The sequence below is a fragment of the Lichenostomus cassidix genome, chromosome 1Ab, assembly GCF_008360975.1.
Source record: "Lichenostomus cassidix isolate B80296 chromosome 1Ab, HeHo_3.0, whole genome shotgun sequence".
Classification (NCBI taxonomy): domain Eukaryota; kingdom Metazoa; phylum Chordata; class Aves; order Passeriformes; family Meliphagidae; genus Lichenostomus; species Lichenostomus cassidix.
Genome location: NC_139481.1, coordinates 6,370,852 through 6,396,104, shown reverse-complemented (window position 1 = coordinate 6,396,104; position 25,253 = coordinate 6,370,852). Strand labels below are relative to the sequence as shown.

Here is a 25,253-nt window from a genome sequence, read left to right as displayed (position 1 = left end):
TGATCTAAGTGCAAATTAGATCATTTTCTTGCTCATTTTCTAGATCATGTTCTTGCTCATTGCAAGGGGCTGGATTTGGTCCTTTACAGGTCTCTTCCAAGCCAAACTATTCTATGAATTTGAAGACTTTAAAAAAATAGCTACTGCTGACCTAATGAGCTCACCTCTAAAAGCTGACAGGATAAAGAAAGAATCCCACCTGAGGCTGTAAATCACTCAGTGAGTTGAAACAACACCACAGAGCATCTCTGCTTTCCTCACCTCAGTGCACCTCTTCATCCAAAGCAATACAGAACAGCACAGAACCACTTCAAACACAACCACCTTTCATGATCCTCTCTAAGGTGATCCCTTTGCAGGGAACAGAAATCACAGTAGTTAAATTTCCAAACCACCTATGGGGATAGGAACTGTCCTTCAGGTCGTTCAGACATTGATAATCCTTTCTCAATAACTGTTTTGTTTTGAAGCAGAGTGAAAACAAGCACTAAACCCAAGAAAGAACTATGCTATGAATAAATATGTATATGATTGATCTTATTTCAAGGTACTCTTAGTATTGTATGCTGTATAATTCCCAGTTGGTTTGGCTTGAGGAAAATGGGGTAGAAATTAGTCTCTCACTTTACAGTTATGTTTTTGCTTCTGCATTTAAAAGACATAAAGGATGTTCTCATATGAGACACAAAAAATGTTTTTCATACACTTACAGAGTTCCACCATTTCAGGAATTACATACACTAGATTTAATATAGCTATTCCAAGATACAAACATTTCCAAAAGAGGAATGGTCAAGAAAACCTGCCCATTAAAAAAAAAAAAAAAAAAGGAAGCTCCTCTGCAGAATTTACCCTTTATTTTTGCAAAAACAGAATGGAATTCTACAACTGCAACCCTAATGGCATGAAGTCAACTTCCCTAATTTTTCTTTCCTAGTCATTTTATTCTAGTTTTTGAAAGCAGCAGGACTTGGTGCCATAAAATACAACTATTTCCTGTTATCACTAAGATGAAGACTAATAAAATGAGCAGAATTCATAAGTGGTGATATTCTTACTGTCTGCTGTTCTTCTCAAATAGAAATTTATACTCTGATATGAAACAGATGAAATTCAGATCTGTGAAAAAAGACCAAAACTTTTTTAATAAATAAGGCTTTCCCTGCCCCCATCAAGAATCAAATAACTTGCAACAGATTTTGAATGCAAAATGATTATATTTGAATTATGAAACACGTGGAAGTTCCTTCTTCTTTTTTTTTAAGGATGTAATATTTTAAAAGTGTATCTCTACTCTTTCATGTGGCAGAGGAAAACGTTAAGGAAAAGCTGATAAGTAGTGTAATAAAGAAAGGACAAAGATGATGTCAAAGAATTGGAAAAGAGTAATGTTAATAATAATCCAGGCTGGCCCTGTCCAGGAGTTTCTTCATAACCCAAAATTATGAGTCCAAGGATACTCACTCAGGTTTATCTGTTAACTTCACATGGTTTCAGCTCAGTTCATTGAGGACAGTGGGAGTTAGCCTGAGGAAATCCATTCCATGAGTTCTGTGCTATGCTCACTAAAGAAAACATTGATCATCGATTTTCCAAGGTCTTTTGGCCATAAGTATCATTACACCACAAATATTTTCCCTTGACTGGATTCCCATTGCTTTCTTTCTTACCAGTCACCTGTTTTTCCTAAGAACTACCAGCTGAACTTCTGATATTTTTCTTTCTGTGTATAAATACAGCAAATAAAGGCTCTTTTGAGCAATCAATAGATACTATTTGTTCCTGATTTGAAAACGGAACACACGCATCAAAAAACTCCTCATTTTTAACATTATTCAGCCCAACCTGAAAAGTTTGTAGTGCAATTTAAAAGTTCACCTACCATTCAGCTCTTCACCGAATCACAGAATATGCTGAGTTGGAGCAAACCCATCAGGATCAGGGAATCCAGCTCCTGACCCTGCAGAGGACAATCCAAGAATCACACCATGTGCTTGAGAGCATTGGCCAAATACTTGTTGAGCTCTGTCAGGCTTGGTGCTGTGGCCACTGCCCTGGGGAGCTTGTCCAGTGCTCAATCACCCATCTAAAAGATTGGAAACTAACTTTTGAGAAGTGTTACTCTATTTTCAAAAATCAGCACGAGTCTCATGGAGAGCCAGGGAGACCTTTGATGCTCCTACAGGCATATGAGTCAGATTTTCAGTGGTTTTTAGGCACTGAAGAGGCAGATGGACACTCAAGAGATTTTTCAAAAGCAGTCATGTATCTAATTTCCGCTAAAATCAACGATAGGTGATCCTAGGCAGGCTTTTTGTTTTGTTTTGTTTTTCTAATCCTTCTAGACATATGTGCTTTTAGTTGCCTCAGCACCTTTGGAAATACAAGTCAGGGTCCTTAGCTACTTGTCTAAACTTTCCTTATGGACCTTATTGACTACTTGTGACCAAGCTATCACTATTAAAAGCTCTTCAAAACAAGAATTGGCATAATGACTTGGCTTCCTCTCTGACGTTAAACACACTAATACGCTTAGGATGAAATCTTCTTATTTCTAGCATAAATATGTGAGGCATCAGATGAAAGCTAATAATTTCCCAAGTGAGCTAAAAATAATGATGGCTGAATTTGAATAAATATTCTAAAGGAGGCATTCTGGAGCAGACAGTGGTTAATAAGTGCTGTAAAACTACCTTTTTGCTAACCTCATTTGCAAGAGGCCAAAGCCTAAACATGCACCACAAACAATACTGGATGAATTTCAAACATGAGAAAAATTATAGTCCCTGCTGAAAGTTGGAGACAATGCATATCTTGTAATTTTCTGTGTCTTCTAACCAGGAAAACTTAATTTAAATTCTCACAAACTCCTTTAGGATGTTTTATTTAGGAGTTTCACATACTTGTGACTTAGACTTTGTCTCCCCTGCAGTTAGACTATCTGACAGCACTTAAATTTACTGCAATAATTCAAATTACATTGTAATAGAAGGAATAAGTTTCATTAAAAAGTATTACTTTGTGTAACAAGTAATACAGGAACATGTAAATTAAACTCACTTTTAAACATGGTGCAATGCAAACAGAAGAGTTTAGGGAAAGAACCAGTGACTGAAGATGTGTCTTTAAGAATTCCTTAAAATCAGGGAATACTAGCCTTACTTTTGGTCACAGGACAATGATTTTTTTTTATGACACACAGCCCATCAACAAATGACTGAAGCCTTTAACAAAAAAGTTGTATTCATAGTTATGCAGAAGATACACTTCTTGGGAGAAGGAAAAAAACCATTGTCTTCATTATGTAATGGGTGGTCTCATGGCTCATTGACTTCCAAGATCCAAACACGGCAGACAAGAAGAATTAATGTTTTCCCCAAACTCCTCTGAAGGGCTTGTCATAGAAGTATTTGATTGCAGCCTTCAGACAAATGCATTATATGCCACAATATCCCAGGAAATCACCTATTTCTTGGAACATTTGTAAATATTTTTGCCCTAGTGATTGCCTATCCAACTGGAGATGGCAAGAACTTTTTTGTCCTGAAATAATTCTAATATTTCTGCTGGAACTTTGCATGGTCCAAATAGAATACAAACGTCAGTGACTTTAACCTAGGGATACAGTGAAGTAGTACCTTCCTTTTATAGAGGGAAAAAATGAAGGATAAAGACAAAACCATCTCCAAAGCATGCAGCTGCAAGTGCTTCATTTCCTCCAAAGCAGCTTCAGCATCTACCCTATTCTACCTGAACTAATAAAGATCTTTTACCAAAAGAGCTGGAAACGGAAGCAAAGTAAACTCCCCTAGTTTTGTTCAAATCTGAACACCTTTCCAAAGGATCATTAGCTTCTTTCTACTTTTTTTGGAGTGACAGAAATTGCCTCATTCTTGAGAGCTGCAGAAATTCCAGAGAGGCTCCTGGGCAGGAGAGCAGCAAAGCTCTGACCAAGATCAAGGTTTGCTTGGTGATAAATAGAATTCAAAGCAAATATATTTAAAGTTTTAAATCATTGAAGTCTCTTGGTCAAGAGACCAGATTTTAGAAGAAGAGGTTAGAAACAATTAAGAAAGAATATAAAATAATTAATTTTGCTTTTCAGCTAGTGAAGGATCCCATGAAATGTGGTACAGAAAACCCCTGAATCTGTTCACAAAAGGCTCATCAAGTACTGTAGCTGTGTTAACTCTTCTCAGAGTTCACAGAATCACAGAACTGCTAGGGTTGGAAGGGATCTCTGGAAATCACGTAGTCCAAGAACCCTGCCAAGCCCAGGTCACCTAGAGCAGGTGACACAGGAACGAGTCCAGGTGGCTTTGGAGTGTCTCCAAAGAGGGAGATTCCACCATCTCCCTGGGCAGCTGCTCTGCCATCCTCAATGGGGAGAAAATTCTTCCTCATGTTGAGGTGAAACTTCTTGTGTTTCACTTTATGGCTTTTGCCCCTCGTCCTGGGCACCACTGACAAGAGTCTGGCACCATCCTCGTGGCACCTTGGAGGTTGTGTAGGCATCACTGAGATCCCTCTCAGCCCTCTCTAGACCAAAAATACCCAGCTGCTACAGATGTCATCACAGGAGAGACACTCCAGACCTTGAGGGAGGATCAGCTCCTGGACCTGCTGGCCACACTCTTCCCAAAGCATCCCAGGGAGCCATTGGCCCTCCTGGCTGCCAGGGCACACTGCCAGCTCAGAGCTCCATCCTAAACCTTCAGCAATTCCCTGTCCTCCGTGGTGACATGAATTAGGATTATCCACGTGGGTAGTCAGTCGGAACTACCAACTGACTGAGAATCCATTTCAGTGATTTTATGATGTGAGTGTTTAGCAGAGACCACCAGTGCACTTCTCAACAGTCACCATAAAAATTTAGTGTTTTTCCTCACACCAAGCCTTGTTTGCAATGGACAGTGATCTACTAAATTAAAAGTCATTTTGTATGTTGCCCAATTTCCATCCTTTTTCCATTATCCATTACCACGTTGTACACAACACTTGGAAAACTGTTGATTCTGACCAACCTAAACAGATAAATATGATTTTTTTTAATGAAATCTGTCTTAATTTGCCTTTAATTATTTTTCAGACAAGGGAGTTGATAGGCTATCTTTGCCAAAATGCCACCATAGATTGATAATATCTTGCTAGAGTTTTCATTTTGGTGCTTCCCTATAGTCTCAGGAGATGGAGAGATGGCTTGGAAAACTAAAACCTAATTTGTATCAAAAGTAGATTGTTTTCTCGCTGAAAAAACTACAATCCCAGAAAACTGAAGCATGCAGCTGAAATCTGAAAGTCCCATCATTTCTTATTTTGAGCCAGTACTATAAATCCACCTTTCCTTTGAAGCACCTCTACCTCTTAATTTTCTATTATATCCTCATGCTACGTTAAAAGCACAGTCATAATGTTGTTTTAAAGGACTGCTTTGAATTCTTTCTAGATGCATTTAAGCTATAGTAATTTAGCTGATGGCTGCTTGATTTCAGTGCAGCCAGTGAGAAAGCAAACAATCCAATGACCCCAAGTTCACTGAGATTGCTGGAAAATGAAAACAAAGGTTTTGGAAGGCCAGTGCCTCAACACATAAAGAAATATATTGAATACTTCAAAAGATATAAAATTCTTAGAACTGTTGGACAGGCTTCTGTGTGTGAACTTTCCTGTCCAAGTGGCATTGCTAAAGACCATGGCACCAATCAGAGGGTTGACATCATGTTGTTGTGTAACTCATAACCATAGCAATGTCACTCCTTAAAATGCATTGTATGTGCATTCAGCTGCTTAAAATCTCAGCTGTGTCAGCTGTTAAATAAAGTACAGTTTAGGAGATTTATTTTGAAATATGAGCTCTTTGTAATTTTTTTTTTATGAAGGAAACAGCAAATATAAAGCTTGTTAAGCCAATGTTAACACTGGAAGTTTGGATTCAGACAAGAGACACAGTGAGAACAGTTTTCATCACCAATCTAACTCACAGTGATATAGTCTAGTAAGAGAGCTAATCATGAGCATTTTCATGGACAGCAAAACACTAGGGCTTTTACATTGCAAATGGGCCAAAATGCACCAAAATGTATGCAGTCAAATAAAAAAAATCCATAGCACATCCAAATTGCTGATAAATGGTGTAGCTGTCAGCCTGAGTGAACTTAATTTAGGTTCACCCCAACAACTACAAGCAATGGGGAACAACACGGAACAGAAATTGGGAATGTAATCCTCCTCTCCCTTTTTCTCAACCCTAAGTGCCCTTCCAGAGAATCATTAGCCTATTCCTGCTCTCACTGGAACAGCAGAAATTGCCTCACTCTTGCGAGCTGCAGAAATTCCAGAATAGCTGCTCAGCAGGGCACCAGCAAAGCCCTGACCAAGAGTAGTCCTTGCTGCCAGGAGGTTGGTGATAAACAGAGCCCAGCAGGCACTGCCAGCTCCTAGTAAAGGGAAGGACACGTAGCCTCTGCCTGGGGTGACACGTGGTGTGCAGTTATCTGTGATCAGCCCTTTTGGAATAGCAGAACGCTGGAGCTGCAGGCCACAGGGGCTAAAGTGGGTCTGGCTGTGCCTTGCTGGGGTCACAGCAGCAGTGGTGTAATGCAGCCTTTGCCCTCCTGATAATTCATCAAGGAGAGCAGTAGCACTGTCTTTAAATGCATGAAAATACGAAATAAAGGCTCTCTGTGCCCCTTGGGCTGCCCAGTGATGTTTGAGGTTGTGCTTGCAGAAGAGAAGGGATGATTTGCTCCATACAACATCCTGTGGGCCAGACAGCATTACAGCTTCTTTGGCAATGATAAAAGACCTGAATTTCTCTGGTAACAAATACCAAGACCACCATCTTGCCTTTCAACACCAGGCAATGTAAATGCTACTTAAAGAGCACAAGAATTCTGGACACAGATTACCTACAGAATCAAACACACAGCCACTTGATTGACATGCTGCATAAGATGATCTTGTTGCTAGCCGTTTTCTCCTATGTACAGAAAAAATTAATTATAAATTTTACAGCCACAAAAAGAAATTATGAGATGTTGAAATGTAGGAGTCCAGCAGCACGCTATTATGACTAGCACAGTCCCTTTCTGTGCATTCCAAGAACCCAGAAATTAGACTTCCTAATATGAGAAGCCTAATTGGTGTAAACCACCTCCCATTTTCTATATTCCAGAGGACAGAAAAAGTGTTTCTTTAGTCAGAAAATAGATAAAAAGCCAGCAGGTGGGAGGGCAATGACTATTTCTGGCTATGGGACCAACTGGTTTACATTACCTTGAACCAACTAATTTTATCTGTATTTGTCTTACTTTCACCATGTGTGAAAATGAGGCAATGATGTTTATTCACCTTTTAAAAATGCTTTTGAAATCCCCTGATTCAGGTAACAATTCAGATCCAAGGAAATACTACTTTTTAGAAGCTCACCCACACATAACCCAAATACTGCAAGGGTTAAAATTTTAAGCAAAGTGTCAATTGCAGTACTGATGATAAATTATAGGTAATAGTCTATAAAACCTAGGAAGACAGCTCAGTAAATACAAAAAAAAAATAGATCTGTTTACATAAGGGATACAAATTGGCTACTACTTTCAGCCTAGAAGCTAATATATGCCATATTACTGCAGAGAATCCTGCAAACCCTTTTAAAACAATGTTCTAACAGTTTACATAAAACTTAATGGCAAGTTAAGTAGATCACCCCAGCAGGCCCTCTGCTTGCTGCAGGAATATGGCACAGAGTTCAGAGGTTACTTGAGACTCATTCTCCCAGCCAAAGGAGTCAAACAATAACACTTTCAGGCACTGAAACACTTCTCCTTGGTTTTCAGCAGAAGCAGATGTGGGGCTGCCTGCACAGCTAACAAAAAGAACACTTTGGAAAGAAAAGGACAGCAAAAACATGAGCTCAGTTTGCAGTTTATCTGCAATCATCCTTGCCTTTCACCTTGACACTGACTTTCTAATATTCCCCTTTCATCTGAGGATCAGTGCAAAGCTTCCCTAACTTGAAGGAAGCTCATTTCTTCATGTTTGCTTCAGATTTCTCTGCTGAACAAATTGGTGCAGTGTTTCAATCTTCATTTTACTTTGGGGTGTAAGTTCTGAGTCATCATCATCATTTAATTTTCTCCAAGCCTCCAGCTCGTGTTTTCTGTTTTTCTTCCTGGATGTGTCATAACAACTGAATTGTACCACCCCAGGAAAATGGTGAAGCCTAGCACACATCTGCCAGCAACAAAATACTGTGCTCTCACTCTAATTCCCCACACATTCCACTTTTCACACTTCCTTTGCATCCTCTCAATAAAGTGGTAGAGCCTAGTAAGCAATTTCTTTTATTTTCCACAACGTTCTGCCAATAAATCAAGAGGATTACCTCAGAGAAGAGCTCACTTGCCTTGAATGCTCTTTTCCAAGCCCCATTTCTATCAATATTCCCATGAGGGTAATTTCCTGAAGTCAGTGACTTCCCTGTAGGTAGGATATCTGTCAGTTCTGGGTCAATACTGTGCTGATGAGCTGTGAAGGCATTATTTTTCAGAATTGCTAAGTGATTTTGACTTGGACAAATCAGTTGAGAAAATTTTTGCTCTTTCAAATTTAACAGAAACTCTGATGAAAAGTTTCCAGTATTCTTAATGCAGAAACAATAGGGGGAAAAAAAAGTCAGTCTGAGCTTTGAGATACCCATAATGAATTTAAAGGAGTCAATACTCAAGTATATTCCCTTTAAAATGTTCATTATACAACAGAGTTGCATACAAGAGAAGAGAAGGTGAGAATTAACAGCAAGAGAAAGGTGTTACAAGGAAGGCAGAAAAACTTCATCTGGGGAGAGGTGAAAAAGATGAATCAGAAGAAAATTTAATTTAAGCCAGGGGAGCCTTTAAAAGTTGCTACCCAAGTTCTGTGTTTGGCAGCTACCTCAGCTGACCTGGGACTTTGACTGCAGTGAGGGTGAATGGTGTTTGAACCAGGAGTCAAGGACAGTTCTCCTCTCCCAAACGCACAGCACATGCCACCTTGTCACATTTTCCTGCCCAGATCTGGGTTGGGCAGTGCCTGCCCCGTGTGGGAGCTGCTGCATGGCAGGGAGGGACACAGCAATATGGGTTCTGCAGCCCTGGGCAGGGCAGAGTGGGAAGCATCTCTGCAGAAATACCCACACCAACCTGCCTGAGCACAGTGCAGCCACACCTTGGTTAACTTCAACAGCAGTGGGTTCCAAGAAAAAATGTTTTTAGGAGAAACATTGATGTTCAGATGGGGAAAAGTCAATATCAGACAGCAGGTTCACTTATGGCAGCAGCAACAATGACAGCAAGCACTCTGAACAGCAGGGAAGTTGCTAGATGGCAACTCCTTGGAATTATTGTCATGAAGGGAATATAACACGAAAAATATCTGAACCAAAGGAATTTCCAGGGTGCTCAGAACTAGAGGATCTTTAAGATCCCTTCCAACCCAAGCCATGATTCCTTTTTGCCTCTTCCCCAAATTCCACTTTCACATGATGGAAGCACAAAGGTTGTTCAGTAGAACAGGTCTGCACTTCAGGGAAGAGGGGATTATGTTTTAACAGGGAAAAAACCATTTAACTTCTAATCTTACCGTCAGAAATCACTCAATGGGTTTAGCTGCACCTTTCTCATTACAATTCCTCTGCAAGAAGAAAACAAAACACCTCAAGGATGTAGAGAATATGCACAATTCACAAAGCCTGAAACCCAGACAAAGAAAAAAAATTTTCTTTGGTTAAGTTACAACAGCATTAAGGCAAATATTAATATTAGAAAGTGTCAGGCAATCTGAAGATTAGGTGTCATCACCTGTTCCAACAATTACTGGCAATACTACTGTGACAAATAAGAATTAATATGTCTCACCACCAAACTTTGTGTTCTGCTGCTCAGTTGATGATAGTGTTGCAAGGATATTTATTTTGCTTTTTCAGAAGTGTTTAATTCTCAAACGCTTCAATGCACTTAGTGAAATAAATCAGGATGATTTTTTCTTTAGGGATTGGCTTGCCCCCCACTGATTCCAGTTCAAGCTATAGCAGATGCCACAGAGCAAATCCAGAAGAACTAATTCTTCTCTTTCTTCTTCTACATCCACTAAATACAACTTAATATAATTGTGCCAGAGCAGTGAGACAATAATGAATGGTTCATGAAGAACTCTGGAGAGGTTTCAGCAATTTCTGCAAGGAAAAGAGTCAAAATGAATCTGAACAAGATGCAGGACATGGAACAATAATATCTGTTTGCTTCTGATTAAAAGGAAAGAACAAATATCCTGTCACTGATACTTTCTCTTGAGCCAGTATGGTGTCTAATGTGAAACTTTAAAAGGTGAAATAATAAATTAAAAATGTCTGTTCTGTTAGGAAGCAAATCAACTACTCAATAACTACTACCAATTTCAACACTAACAATTTAACAATATTTTTAACTGCTAAATAGTGCAATTTTTTAGCAATTTTACAGCATATCACTTTGAAAGACCTCGTGGACACTTGCCAGATGTGATAGAGTGGTAAAGGAGCTCTACAGCAGAGAGCTCATTTATCCTCAGCTCACCCCACTCTTTCCCTCTCCAACCAGACAAACCATCTCTGAATTTCCTAACGATCTCACAAGATAAACACTGAAAATTAATAAGAGCTGGAAATTACTACATTAAAAGGAGCATTATATTCTTTAAATCTAGTGCTAAGAACATAAACCTTTCCTAAGTCCTACTTATCGGTGCAGTGACGTCACCCTGGAGTAGGAGAAAGATAATCTGCCTTGTTGCTGCATTATTGAGGAATGCAAGGAGTCCTGACAAATTTGCTGCCCATCCTGCAGGGATGTTTAAATGCAACCATCACTGAACAGCCTTTTGTATAGGATGGAGCACGTTGTGCTTGTTAAAACCCAATTTTCTTAATTTCTGGCGTTTTTTCTCCCTGCACAGGAGCATGTTCCAGGCGTTTTTCAGTGCTTTGTCTGTGCTCTTTGCCTTTTTCAGTGCTTCTCCTCTGCTCTGTGCCCTCACTCCACCAGCTGTCACTGCAGTGACATTTCCCAAGCGGGAAGCTGACAAAGAGCAGGGCAGAGTTGAAGTGCTGAAGCTGTGGAAAACAGTAGCAGTGTTTTAAAATATCAACAGAACTCAGTGTTTTGGGAGCAATTTCTGATAGTGTTGCTTGAATGGACACTGTTTACTACACAGCCTCTCGCTCTGAACATAATTCAGTTATTTTAGAAAATTATAAAGTTACTCAACTGTGGCACACAGCTATTTTGTCAGTAAATGTCATGTTTTTCTGCCATAATACTTCATTTAAATTAGACATTAGGAAAGCCTAATCTGATTAATACTAAGAGATTTCTACATAGACAATTAAGAAAACTATTAATATTGTGAAAAAGAGGACAAATAACAGAGAACAGGGCAGATATTTGAGAAGTGTTTTGCTTCCTGATTTACACATCTTCTCCACCAACTTAATTTTCAAATTTCAGAGCTGTATTTACAGGCCAAAACAATATGAAATTCTAGTCTAAAAAAAGGCCAAGAGTAATTATCACATGGAATGCTTTCTTCCAACAGCTAAGCTTTCTTCTAATTTTCTATTTCTTTTCTGTGATCTGAGCTACTGTACTCCAAGATCCAAACACCGACAGGAAAAACTACTGCAACATGCAGTTAGCAGAAGCATTTTCTTCAATCTGTAAAAACACTACTGCCACTACTGAAATTACATCAACTCAGCCACTCCAAAGGCAGAAAGAGAACTCAACATGATTTTCACTAGTGGATTGATAGACATAGATTTCCAACAGTCTTAACCTAATTATAGGAAACATTCAAGGTAGGATTTCCAGTTTGTAAGCTGGCTTGGTTATGACATTTATTATCCTCATGAGCACCTTCAAGTTGAAGAGGGAGAAAATCCTGACTTCTCTTGGTACAGAAATAGTTCTGTAGAGTTTCTGCTCTTCCCACATTATGTGGTGAGGAGAGAAAATGATCCCAGGCCATCCTGACACTGCTCATGAGGTGACAGCATTACAATTTCTGCAGTTTCTGTGCAGAGGAGACACAGGAGGCTGTGATGTCCTGAAATGCAGGCAAACCCTGGCACTGCTGAGTTTCCTCTGCTCTGACTTGGAGGAGCTGCCACACTGCTGAGCAAGTGGGAAGGAGCCCTCTAGTGTGAATGAAAAGGGACCTAGAGCCCATGTTGTGCACAGAAACCACACAGGAAAACAATGAATACCAACAGGGTCACTGTCAGGCTCCAGGATTTCAGCAGCACACACTGCCCAGGAGGTTCAGCAATTGTAAAACCTCCTGGATCTCAACCCTGATGTCAAACAAACAAACAAACAAACAAATATGTAATAATGTGATTTCAGGGCTAGTGGATGACTTACCATAAAGACAGCCTTAATTGCAAAAAGGATCCAAAAACCTGAGAATGATGTAGAAATATAATCTCATCGGATAACTATTTTGTTTAAATTTTTCAGTGGACCTTGACCTTAAGAACAATTGGTAAGGACAATTTGAAGGGCAGAAAGCCTTTTATTAAACTTTATGCACTAAGATAAATTTTATCAATTGTCACAGAATCGTTCAAATCTTCCAGAGACAAAGCCAGGTTGCACTTTAATATAACCATACCCAGGAAATTCCAGTGCTCAGATCTATTTGCAAGTGATAGAGTTTCATTACAGCAGCTCCATCATTCTAATTCATATCATAGAGAAAAAAAATCTATATATTCCACTACAGCATATAATTAATGTAATATTCACATAATACATGCAGTTGATGAGAAGCCACTGGAAAGGCAATTTATGCCTCTGTGGTTCCTTAGTATGGCAAAAGATCACAGACATGCAAGTAGAGAAAGACATATAAAGAGAGAAAGATATTCAGTCCCACACAGGTCCATAATACACAGCTATTTCTGCATAAAAACCTTTTGGTTTATGCTTTGTATCACTAAGATTAGAAAAAACAATAGCAAGGATGTTGTTTATTTTATTGTCACCAGTTCTAAATGAGATATACATTGAATTTATCTGGTTTAAAGCAATACTGCTCTGAAGTTGCATAGAGAAAACCATATGCAATAGTTTATTTTTTGTGGGTTTTGTCTTTAGAGTGATCACAGCTGATTGCATAGCAGCTTTATGATGCTGAATGGAAAGTCAAGACAATTCTGAAGTTGAAATTGATAACAATCTATTTAATGCCCTGCTGTCTAACTGCTAGAGGGATAAACAAAGAACACCTAGAATGCTGGAATGAGTTTAGGAAATGCATTTGAAAAGTTATGAAGTGGCATCAGAAGAAGTCAGGAAGGGATACATGAGAGGCATAAGCAGCTAACAGATGATGAGAAACTGCAAATAATTCAGCCAAATCACAAGAGACGCAGTTTAGGTAATCATTTGGAAACAAAGAAATGAAAGCTCAGACCCATTTTAGACAAGCAGAATTGTGAAAGTGACTTCATTGTACTTCCATTTAGGGTTTAATCCTGGATGCAGAGCTGAAACTTTTCTAAATTTCACAAATGGGGAAAATGAGTGAACAGCCACTCTCACTAAACTTGCTGAACTTCTCACTTCTGGAGAGGCTGCTCAGCCTCCTTGGGTTTTTTTGGCACCTCCTTTTCTGGCAAGCAACGAGGAGTTTAGAGGAATTTAAAAGAAAAAAAACAAGGGAAAAAATTAATACAACTTTCCCAAACCACAAAAAATTCAATTTAATTTGGGATACATTTTGCCCACAGCTTCAGCAAGAGCAATGGTCGTATTTTATCCAAAAAATCACTCTCAATGGAAAGAACTCTGAAAGGTTTTGCTACAGAAGACCTAAGAGGAAGAAATATTGTACTGTTGGCATCTACATCCACACTAAAACTGTATAAATACTAATAGTGCAGGAGGCTGAAAGTATTATTTTTTTCTTTTTTTTCAATAACATTTGAGTGGATAATGACAAGGTTAATTTGGACATGCTATTAAATGAAAAACTCTTCAACTGCACACCTAAAAAACCTGAAAATTGCTTAACCTCACCAGGACATTCACCCACTCCTTTAGTTTTAGCAAATCAGAAGAAGCAAAGATGAAAAATTATGAGGATTTTGGTGTTTAGGTGGTTTTCTTATGTGGATTTCTAATCTATTTGATTCAGTTTATCTATACCAATACCAGATTTCATTGTAAAATTAACTACAATTAACTACTTAAGAATAGTTATTTGGAAATATTTATGATCTCATTAAATCAAATTGTGGGTACCAACAGGGTACCCACCCTCAACATAATTCTCCTTTGTACATCTTGACTCTTCATTTGAATACTGGACTGTTAATTTTAAATACAGCTAAGTAATTTGTAACTACAGAACTGAAAATCTGGAGATTCACAGCAAAGATATTCCCACTGATGTTTGTGTCCAAGGCAAAACTCAGAATCTAGGCTTTCAGATGATGAAAAGATTTCTTCAAAGTCCTCCAGGCTTTGAGATTTATCAGCATTTAAAAGAATAAAAAATGAATGATAGGTGTTGAAGAGCTGAGAATTAAAATGGCTGTGATTTCTAATAACCAACATGGGAATGAAAGAGGTTCTTTAGAAACACATTTTACAGGAATTACTTGGTTCTCCTTTCCCATTTGCTCTGATACCATGTAAGCCTTCCACTGGCCAATGATGCCTAAACAAGTATTTTTTCCACAAAAATTTTTTTTCACTTTTTTTTTTCTAATAACCACCACAGATCCTGAGCAGCAGTAGGCTCAAACTGATGAAGTGGATGACATGATGTGAAAATCATTTTCATAAAAATGATTTTACAGACAAAGTGCATCTAACAGGATTTACAGAGTCAACATTAAGCTACACATTACAACATCTATAAGAAAAATGAAAAACTCTACACTATTGTAAGAATATCCATCCTACTGCTTTTCTGCTCCACTGGATTCATTTGCTTAAATAATTGTGGATGTTGTGGTTCAAAAAAAGTCAGTGAGTACCTAAAATTTAAAGATCAACTTCAGCATTGCCACAGCCCTTTGAAAGTTTAAAATATTCCCATATGACCCAGAGGAGAAGCCTAGTGAAACAAAAGGACAGCAGGATTGCAAAATAAGAGAAGCCATTGAAAAACAGCTTTAACTGATGCAAAGGTTTCAATCATTAATCAAACTTAAACAGGTTGGAAAGGAAATAATAAAAGAAAGGAATAATTCTGGTTGCTTAGAAAGACTTCTCTCTTAAAGGAAATGAACTTTTAAAACCTTTGAACTTCCCTGAAAAGGCCACTGAAACTTAGCAAGTGAGAACTGAAAAAAAAACCTTCTCAGAAACTAGATTCTCTTTTAAAAATTGTGACTGCAGAGGGCATTGTCAGCCCCATAAAAGAAGGATTACATCCTATTTATTTAATAAAACAACTTTACTGCCTACAAGCACTTCCATTTCCAAAGATCTGTAGGAAGAACTGTAGTTTTGGTATTTAAGGTGCTATACTGGAACTAATTGCTCCTTGACAATCTCCCTGATGTCTTCAGCAAGAACAAGGTGAGCTGGAAGGACAAGGAGAGCAAATGTAATTTCATTTGTTATTCAGCACTGACTTCTTTTTCCTTCTGTTCCTATCACCAGAATTGATTCTCCTAGCTCCTACTGCAATATTAAATCACTAAAGAATGGAGCTACAACTGGTAAGAAACCAGTGTGAGTAAAAGATGAATCAAACAACACTATATTTTAGAAAGGTTTAGTTCTGGTTTTGTTTCCAGCCACAATTCACTGTCCCTTTCTCATCCCAGTGACCTCATCCTCACTCCCTAATGACCGTGCAGTCCTCTGGAAAGTTTCACTTTTCTTTTATTTCCTTTGACAAATTTAACAGGAGCATCATGACCTCCAATGAATGTTTCATGTCAAGATTAGATTTTTTCATGTCTTGCTGACTCAAAAATGAGGTTAAAGACAGACAGGTATATAATTAAAGCATTGCCCTGGTGCTTGTGTTGATGTAGGTTCAGTTCCTGGCACTGACACAGTCTTCTCCTGTGCAAATAATTGATAGTTAGATTCCATAAATATTGCTCAAATCAAGTGCTATCTTGCTCTGCAAAGAGCTCTTGTAATTTAGGATGCAGTGCTGTTTAACATCAGAGAAGATAAAAGAATCTATCTCTTCATCTCTCTGTCTTAATTTCCATTCTGAATGCAGTGGTTAATTTGTACTTTTGAATCAGGAATCTTGCAAGTCAATCTTCACAAGTAAAAGCATCCCAATATGGCAAAAGTAGCAGACAATAAAAAACAATTTTTCTGGGAAATTATTCACATCTGAAGTGTTGGCCGTAAGAAAACTACATGCTGGACTTTCACCAAAGCATTAAGTCATCCCACCATGCTCAAAGTAATTTCTGGAGTAATTAATGTCATTCTGACTTGTACAGAAAGGTTCAAGGACTGCAAGTCTGAAGGAGATTCAGGCACCACTTCACAGATACAAAACTGAATTTTGTTTATTCCTCATGCTCTGTTGCTGCATCACAGCAAAATGTTGGACACTTTTCACTGGCAAAGCCCTTGGCAATGATGTGAGACCTTAACAGTCAGAGCTGAGAGTACATGAGAGCAAATCCACAAAATTTAATGGTGCAGACAACTGCACAAGTGGTGTCAGCGAGGAGTGAGCCAGGCCTTGCTGGCCTTGCCTTCTTGTCCCCTCCTCCTTTCTCTTCTATTGCCTCACTTACAGGATCATTGAGGTCAGAAAAGACCTTCAAGATGGTCGAGTGCAGCCTTTGACTGAACCAAACCATAGCACAAAGTGCCTGCATGTTTTTTGGACACTCTCAGGGGTAGTCATTGCCCCACTCCCCTGATCAGCCTGGTCCAATGCTTGATCACCCTTTCAGTGAAGAAATTTTTCCTGATATCCAATCTGCACCTCCCCTGATGCTCCTTGAGGCCATTTTCCCTTTTCCTATCACTTTTTACTTGGAAGAAGTAAAAACCAGCCCTCTTCTCACCCCAGTCTCCTTTCAGGTGGTTGTACAGAGTGATAAGGTCTCTTCTGAACCTCCTTTTCTCCAGATTAATCAGCCCCAGCTCCCTCAGCTGTTCCTCACCAGACCTGTGCTCCAAACCCTTCCCCAGCTCTGCTGTCCTTCTCTGCACACCACCTCCAGATATTCCTCGCAGTGAGGAACCCAGAAATGAGCACAGGATTTGAGATGTGACCTCACCAGAGCCAAGAACAGAGGGAGCATCACTGCCCTGGTCCTGCTGGCCACACTGCTGCTGATCCAGGCCAGCATGCCCTTGGCCCTCTTGGCCACCTGGGCACACTCCTGGCTCTTGTTCAGCTGCTGTCAACCAGTACTTGTTTCTAAGAAGGGAATGAAAATTGTCTACCTCTATAGCAGGTGACATTGGCCTGTGCTAACCTACCTATCCTCCTGTAAGAACTATTCTGTATGTATAAAAATTAAAATTGTGTCAGTATGTGCACTGCTGGACAATGGGGAAGGAATTGTTGGGACTTGGAACAGCCATTCCCACCTCCTGCCTCTAACCAGGTGATGATGCCAAAATGAAAGAGCAAGAGTGCCATGTTTGTCATTTGCTGTTTGCTCTCCTTTTCCAAGAGCACAGCTGAGAAAGAGGAACTACAGAGCTGAAAATTCTGATTGCAAAGTGCAAAGCCATGTCTTGGTCACTGGCTTTAACCACATATCAGTCATTCTGTTCCACACTGTAATCAGCATCCTGTTCTTCTTTCCTCCTTCATGGAATCTCATCCCATCCATTCCCTGCAATCTCTCTAGATGCCACTAAGAGATTTTCTTCCAGCCTTACTTACTGACCTGTAAGGTTGGAAGAAAAATCAAGTGTTCAGCATGTTGAAAAGCCCACTAAGGACAATGGAAACATTTCCATTGATTTTAGTAGATCTCAGATCAGGTTATATAGAAGTAAATTCTGGTGCCTAATTCATCAAGACGTAATCCCAACTGCACTAAATGATTTACCAGTGACTTCAGCAATGCTACAATTTCACCTAGTTATGGGGTTTCATTGCTATTAATTTTTTAATCCAAATAAAATTTTGTATTTTTTTGGCTTGGGCTAAGGAGGATATGAAAGGTTCTATCACCACTGTTCCTAATTCCACCACACACCAGGGTAAGCAGTAATTATTTCCTGTCAGAGCATTTACAAAGAGGGGAGAGGATATATTTTCATTATGGATGGATGTCTGTATTGTCATTGCCCTCCTCAGTGCACTGTAAGGGGCAAAATTCAAATGTAACAATGACCTACTGGCTCCTAATTATCTTGTCCTAAACCCTGATCAACCTGGCTATTCTTGCAATGGTGAATTTCTCTTCAGCAAAGCATTTCTCTTGCCAAAGTATATATTTTTTGGCAGCCTCTGGCACTTTCCAGCCCTGGAATCTGATGTAGGCTTGTAAATTGTGCTAGGTCGGCAAGGTTTTCACCCTCCAGAGCACTGAATTGGTGTAAAATAAGACATTATGTTGTTTCCCATTCTTTTTCCAATTTTTTTTTTCCTCAAAAGTGTCTAAACTCTGGAATTCCTGCTTCATATCCCAGTACAACATTTGAAACTACAGCTCTGTACTACAGGCAGAGCACAGCACTCCTAAATGTGAGCAGAAATTGTTACAAGTTCTGCACTCTGGAAATAAATTTAGGGGGAGAGACTAATTTCTTCCCAATTCTATACACAATGTAGGAGGGGAAAGTGTTTCTGAAAGGATATTTCTAGAAGAAAAAAAAGTATTCAACTATGTCACAGACTAAATAAGCACAGACATACAAATTACAAATGAAGACATCTTCTGGAATAAAGCTACACTTGTCTCACTGACTTTAAAGTGAAATAGTTATTTTACTGTGCATTTGAAACATCAGTGAGTTATCTTTTCTCTTTTTTTTCAAATGGTGAAGTTTATAAATCTCACTTATTCAGGCAAAACACTCTGTGAAGTCTTGATAGAGTTCTCTTACAGGACAATACTGAGTGTCCATGTTTTCCCAGTCTTACTTGCCTAGGATTTCAGAGCAAGGAGCAAACATTTTCTTGCCTTGGACTCAGTAATTAATACAATCTAGTGTTCCACAAAGCAGTAGCTGTAGTGCAATATCTCAATATTAACAAATGCATGTGCTTTCATAAAGATTTTACTTGTGCATACTGATAAAGCTTATCCTCTATTCTCATGCATATTAAATTAGATTTCAGAGCTAGGGCATCCATTCATTGAGAATTTATAAATGCTAATATATGCTCATTTTGATGAATACAAACAAAAATCAGTCTAAGCATAATAATTTTTTTTGCATTAACAAAACATTGAAGGCAAATGGAAACTAAATATTAAATATTGTCACTTTAAAATATATGCAACTTATTTACATGAAAATCAGGTTGCCTACTTTGCACTTTTAAACCTTGAGGTATTTCTGTTAAGGGACTTTACAACAACCCCCAAGATTTGTTATTTGCTTGTTTGTTTATTTGCTTGTTTGTTTGTTTTAACACTTCATAGAAGTATCAAAACCCAGGCATTTCCTGCTGATTGAACATTGACTCATAATTTTTCAAATACAGATGAGAAATTCCAGAGCACCCTCCAGAAGTGTTACCAATATAACATTAACCCATTTGTCTAAGATTACAAGGAGATGAAAAGTGATATCAACAATCCCTTATTTTGCATATGCAGACATTTATAATGCAAAAATAGTCATTCAGAATATAGTCAAAGAGGTATGGAGATACATAATTAAATAGTACACTGGCTGGTATGGTTTTGGGAACAATTTGCCATTATATTTAGTTGTTAAATTGGAAATTGAAGAGAATTGCTTTGTACTCCACCAGCGGTATACTTTCTGTGATTTAGGACAAATAATTTTTCATTTAATTCATTTTCCTTGAGTTCAGTTTCCTAGAAGAAACTGTGCACATATGCTAAGACTACATCAATCAGCTTTATCTGCAGCTGATGAAAGAGCACAGTTTCTTTCAGAGGACAAGAATAAATTTAATTTTAAGCAAAGCATTCAGAACAGGAATAATTCAGTCTCCATGCACACCTCTCTGGTGACTTCACTCCCTTGAACCAGATCCCTAATTTTCAGAGCCCAGAGATGAGCAAGATGAATCTCAAGCTCAGCATCCCTCATCCAAACCCACTCCAACCACCACTCCCACTCTGGAGCTAGCATACAGGATATGGTTGTTCAATGACTGTGTAATAAAACAGCACTACAAACTCTCAGCCTGTTGTTCAGGCCACAGGAACATCCTGTCTGACCCACCTGCTGCCTCCCAGGATGCTCACATGCTTTCTGGTGGTGTGAGCTGTTATCAGAGCATCAGAATTGTGCCTTCCTGATGTTCTGGTGGAAACATTTTGAGTTTCTCCCTACAAGGCTGCAGCACTCTAACAGCTCAATGGCCTTTCACCATATTTTAAAAGCTGTAGTTGCAGCTGAAGATTGATTCTGATATTAGATTAGGATTAAGCCCACTGATTTTCATATTTATGATGTGTTTCTGAATTCCAGCCTACATGGCACTCTTGAGTTCTACTGCTTGGCTAAAATAGACATTACTTACAGCAAATACAAAGAGTCACACAAAAGTTCCAGGACACACAACCCCAGCTCTTTCCCAGAGTCCTAGAGCAGATTAGCTTTGCTTTATCCCAGGGTATTCCTCATGTAATTTTCAATTTAACACTACAGCAGTAGATTTTGATCCTACACAGAAAGCCTGGATAACTTGACATTTGAAATCTCTACAGTCCTCCTGCACCAGTGCTCCTCACACTGGAACCAGTGACAGAGGAAAACCAGTGGCAGCAACAGTAGGATATTTTGGAGGGATGGGGAGGAGCAGAGGAACCAAGTGTAAACAGACCATGCTGAATTACTTCACTGCCTGCATTATTTAAAAGGCTGTGCTGTGAGCACAGAAGCCAACTGTTTAACTATTGGAATTCCACACCTTGGCCTGCTTTCAGGGCACTTCAAACAGTGGGACTGACTTTGTATCTGCTTGTCACACACTGAAAGCTTCACAGATTTGATAGAGGAGATTAAATAAGAGACAAATACTCCAAGTAAACTTTGACCGACACGAGATGAAATTGTTTTGAGCTAGCAACTGAAAAAAAGGAAAGAAACCCCCAAGGAAATCAGTGTACATCAGCAAAAAGGAATGCCTAGGACTGTTGTGTGTCCACAGGCAGCACTGTGAAGGTTGAGTAAATATGAGGAATTTTTGATAACAGCTGGAAGGCAGCACTCAAATTATGTCTGAAAGATGAGAAAAGACTATGTGAGTTCCCAGTATAGTGACACAGAAGGTCCAGTCCATGCTGAAGGCAATATTATTAAAAAAAAAAAAAAAAAAAAAAAAAAAAAAAAGGAGAAATCATATTAAGAAAGGAGAACCACCAGCCATTTATGTACTAATATGGATTTTTGTCTAGCAATTGACTGAAGTGCTTAGTTCTATCAGTCCTCATGCAGAAGAGCACTCAGGCATGTGGTCACTGCTCAGTAATGATTTAGTCCAGCACACCACGTAGGAGCTTGAACACTTGCCTGGATCTAAGTGCACACTTTGGTAACTGGATGAACTTGGACCATCTGACCCTTCAGCCCTGCCAGAACAGATGGGCCAAACAGTGATAACATCTGCAGAAGTGGTAGTATCTCCTTGTAATTCTCTATCTCATCTTTCTCTGTGATAGCATCTTTGTGTGCAGCTCTTCAGAGGTCAGCAGCAATTTAAAATTGATTGTTTTAAAATTACTTTGGTCATCAGATACCTCTTAATCATGATTGCAGGTCATGATTAGTGAAAAGGAACATTTATTGTTAATTTTCTCTCTCTGTTGTAAAGCACTTTAGGCAATATCACTTTCTACATCACACAAATTTTATGTCTATTTGATTGCTTAGCTCTTTCAAAAGCCTTGGGAAAACATTGCTTGAAAAACAAAAAAATTCTGACTTCTCAACACTATTGTTAGTTTTATGTAAAGGATGAGCATTTAGTATGCCATGTGATACACAAATATTCAAGCCTACAAATAAAGTGATGTTCATAGCTAACACCATCACTGATGGGACAGAGGTTCCATTCCAGTCTTGTTACATGTACCATACAGGCTTTTTAAAGAGCTGTTAGACATTAGATAATCCTTCATAAAATTATTGTTCTGTCAGAAAGAAAAATCAATCATGGATGTCTTTGGTCTGGCTACACTAAAAAATGATTTTGAAGTACTCTGACATTTTAACCAAAAAAGATTCCAGGACTCAGGATTTGTAGTAACTATTTATGTATATGATAGTAGGAAAAATGCTGCTACTGATTACTAAATAAAGCAGGCAGCAGGCATAGGTTAGTAAAGATATTTTATCAATTTTATAAATTATTAAATTTGGACACTGAAGGGTAAAATACCTTGAACAGAAGCTTTTGTGGTGTGCTTGCTTATGAAAAATTGGCAGATTAAGAAAGTGAAGATTAACTAATCAGTTCTTGTACCTATAGTTCAGCTGGATTTTTTAGGAAGTTACACCTGCATATCCAGGAAGAGAATTTGCCCTTCCATGCTCTAAATGGGAGCAAAACCAACTGTGCCATAGCTCTGGGTATTCTGCAAAGTAATGACACTCCACATGTTATTATGAGTGGTGAATTTTAAAAGTATTAGGCTAAAACAATCAGATTAACAGATTTCAGGAAAAAAACTCCAGGGAAAAGTTTGTATTTCATATTATAACTCACTGAGGGAAAATAGTCTGGGGAAAAAAAAAAAAACCCAACCAAACTCCACATCTTAGTATTTATAATACTTTTCAGTGATACACATAAAACACATAAACAAACACAAACCAAAATATTGCTGTAATCTACTCCTGGCTTGCTGCTCTGTTTAGTCTTATGAAACAAATAATTTAGCAGGCAATGTACAATATAGAGGCCCCCAGTGGATTGCAATATACAAAGTAAGCATGTTTTTCTTTTTGTTTAATTTATAGTCCCTGGGAAAAAAAAAAAAAAAAGACATTTTAAAAACCTGTTTTCTGGGTTTATAAAGCTCATTGGGATAGTTAGTTCTTAGCTGGCTAAAATGTGAGACATCCTGTACCACTAGAGGTCTTTTCATTCACTGAGGTTCTGAGGCCTCAAGGGTTCCTCATCAGTGAATACAAGTTTTAATTACAGGGAACTGGAAAATGTAGTTCTGTCTGTTCAAATTGCCAACTGCAGGACAAACTCATGGGTATTAACCTAGACTTTGCTGTATAAGCATTGGGGGCAATAATTTCCTGAAGAGAAAGTGAATATTCATCTTTTTTGATATCCTTATCCTTCATCTAACTTGAGTAATTCTTCAAATGTAAACTCCTGCCAATCTCTGTGAATAACAGATTTTTTGGTCTCAGTGATAAAGCTGAGAAGGAGAAAAGAAAAAAAAAAAAAAGCAAGAAAAGAAATTGGTAGAGCTGACTGAATTTAGTTACTTCATTTTTTGGCTCTTGGCACTCTTGTCTTTTTTTTCCCATATTTTTCAGTTCTTAACCAATGTGGATCATTCTGTAAATGGAAACATTTAATGCTGAAAATGTCAAAACAAAACACTTAATCTTTTCAGAATTTTACTGTCTGAAATCAAATTCTATCAGAATTTTAAGATCCATGTAGCAAGTAAGCAACTAGTTATTTTTTGTGAATTTACTGTTCCTTCATTTCCAGTTATTCCTGACAGGGCAACAGCACATCCGAGTGGGTTGTGTACAAATGATCCCAGGAAATAATGAGCTTTTAATCTCTGCGTAGGATAACACAGAACTCAGTGGTTACTAAGGAAATCATAAACCACTGAGGGGAAAAGGACAAAAATATAAGGGTGTAAGAGTTGTATGAATGAAAGTGTTGGCCTTTCCTGGAGCTGAGGGAAAAATGCAAAATATTTGCCAGTGAAGGAGTTTCCACAGACGCCTGGTGTAAATGCAAAACCCAGGAAAGCCACACTATGTCAGTCCCATTTCTTATCTTGTGCAAACCTAGGGAACAGAAAATCTGCTTTTCTCTGTTCCATCAGACTTCCTATTTCATCGTTACCTTGTTATTTCAATTCCTGCTTCCCACTTTTGAGCTTGCAGACCCTACAGCCTGTGCAGTTGTACTCAGCATTTATTTCCCCTTTGGAACACACTCTGCCTTCCCACAGCACCTCAGTGCAGCCTTTTTATTAGGAAATACATGTCTGCCACACAGTCCTGATCTGTGATCTTCACACACCAGCGACCTCAGATGGCTCAACAATCCATTTTTATACAAAAGCTAAATGGCAAATTTCCTTTGTAAGGTTTCTAAATGTCAGATTTCAGCTTCCTCCCTCTCCATTTCCAGTGCTAGAGAAAGAAAATATTCTTCAATGCTAGTTGAAGAAAATATTTCAATAATACTTTTCTAACAAGGCATAGAATTGAGCAAATTTTTAAACAGCAACCAGCCATAGGCAGAGATCAAAGCTGTCCATTTCCAGGAATATCTTCCAAAGGTGCAGCTGACAACAAGATCTCAGAATAGCCACACACAGGCAGGCTCTGCCATGGTCACTGGTGATTCAGCTAACATCAGACAGCTCCAAAGCATGGCTTTTTCTGAGCACTTTGCATTTTCAGTCTAACATCCACCCCTTCCCTCTGTGTTTGCCCAGGTAAGCCCACGGGGTATGGCTCCAGCAGTCGACGTTTACACCACAAGGGCATAGTGGATGAATGCTGCTTCCAGAGCTGTGACCTGAGGAGGCTGGAGATGTACTGTGCTCCAATCAAGCCACCCAAATCCGCACGCTCTGTCCGCGCTCAGCGCCACACCGACATGCCAAAAGCACAGAAGGTAGGCCAGTTTGGGGGAAAACTCGCAACAAACAAACCAAACCAACAAAAAAAAACCCAACGAAAAAAACCTTAGAATTTCCCTTCCCTAAAATACGTATCAAGGCTGGTAGCGTGGAAAACAATTGATGTGTTCTGCCTGCTGGGTTTAGCGGGACTTTGGGAAATGGTTTCCAAGGTGGGAAATAAGTGGGAAGTGGTGTGCTCCAGCTCATCTCTCAGAACACTGAATAAAACATGGGA

The 25,253-nt window shown here is 38.8% G+C and overlaps 1 protein-coding gene across 3 annotated transcripts in view; it reads left to right on the top strand.

The window, feature by feature from the left end:
• The window catches only part of IGF1 (insulin like growth factor 1), a 53,965-nt gene that overhangs the window by 14,037 nt on the left and 14,675 nt on the right, over positions 1-25,253 (top strand). For all 3 annotated transcript variants that reach the window (XM_085049625.1, XM_085049624.1, XM_085049626.1), the window contains one exon: positions 24,830-25,011. In XM_085049625.1, the coding sequence (XP_084905751.1) occupies positions 24,830-25,011 (182 nt within the window). The remainder of the gene's footprint in view (positions 1-24,829; positions 25,012-25,253) is intronic.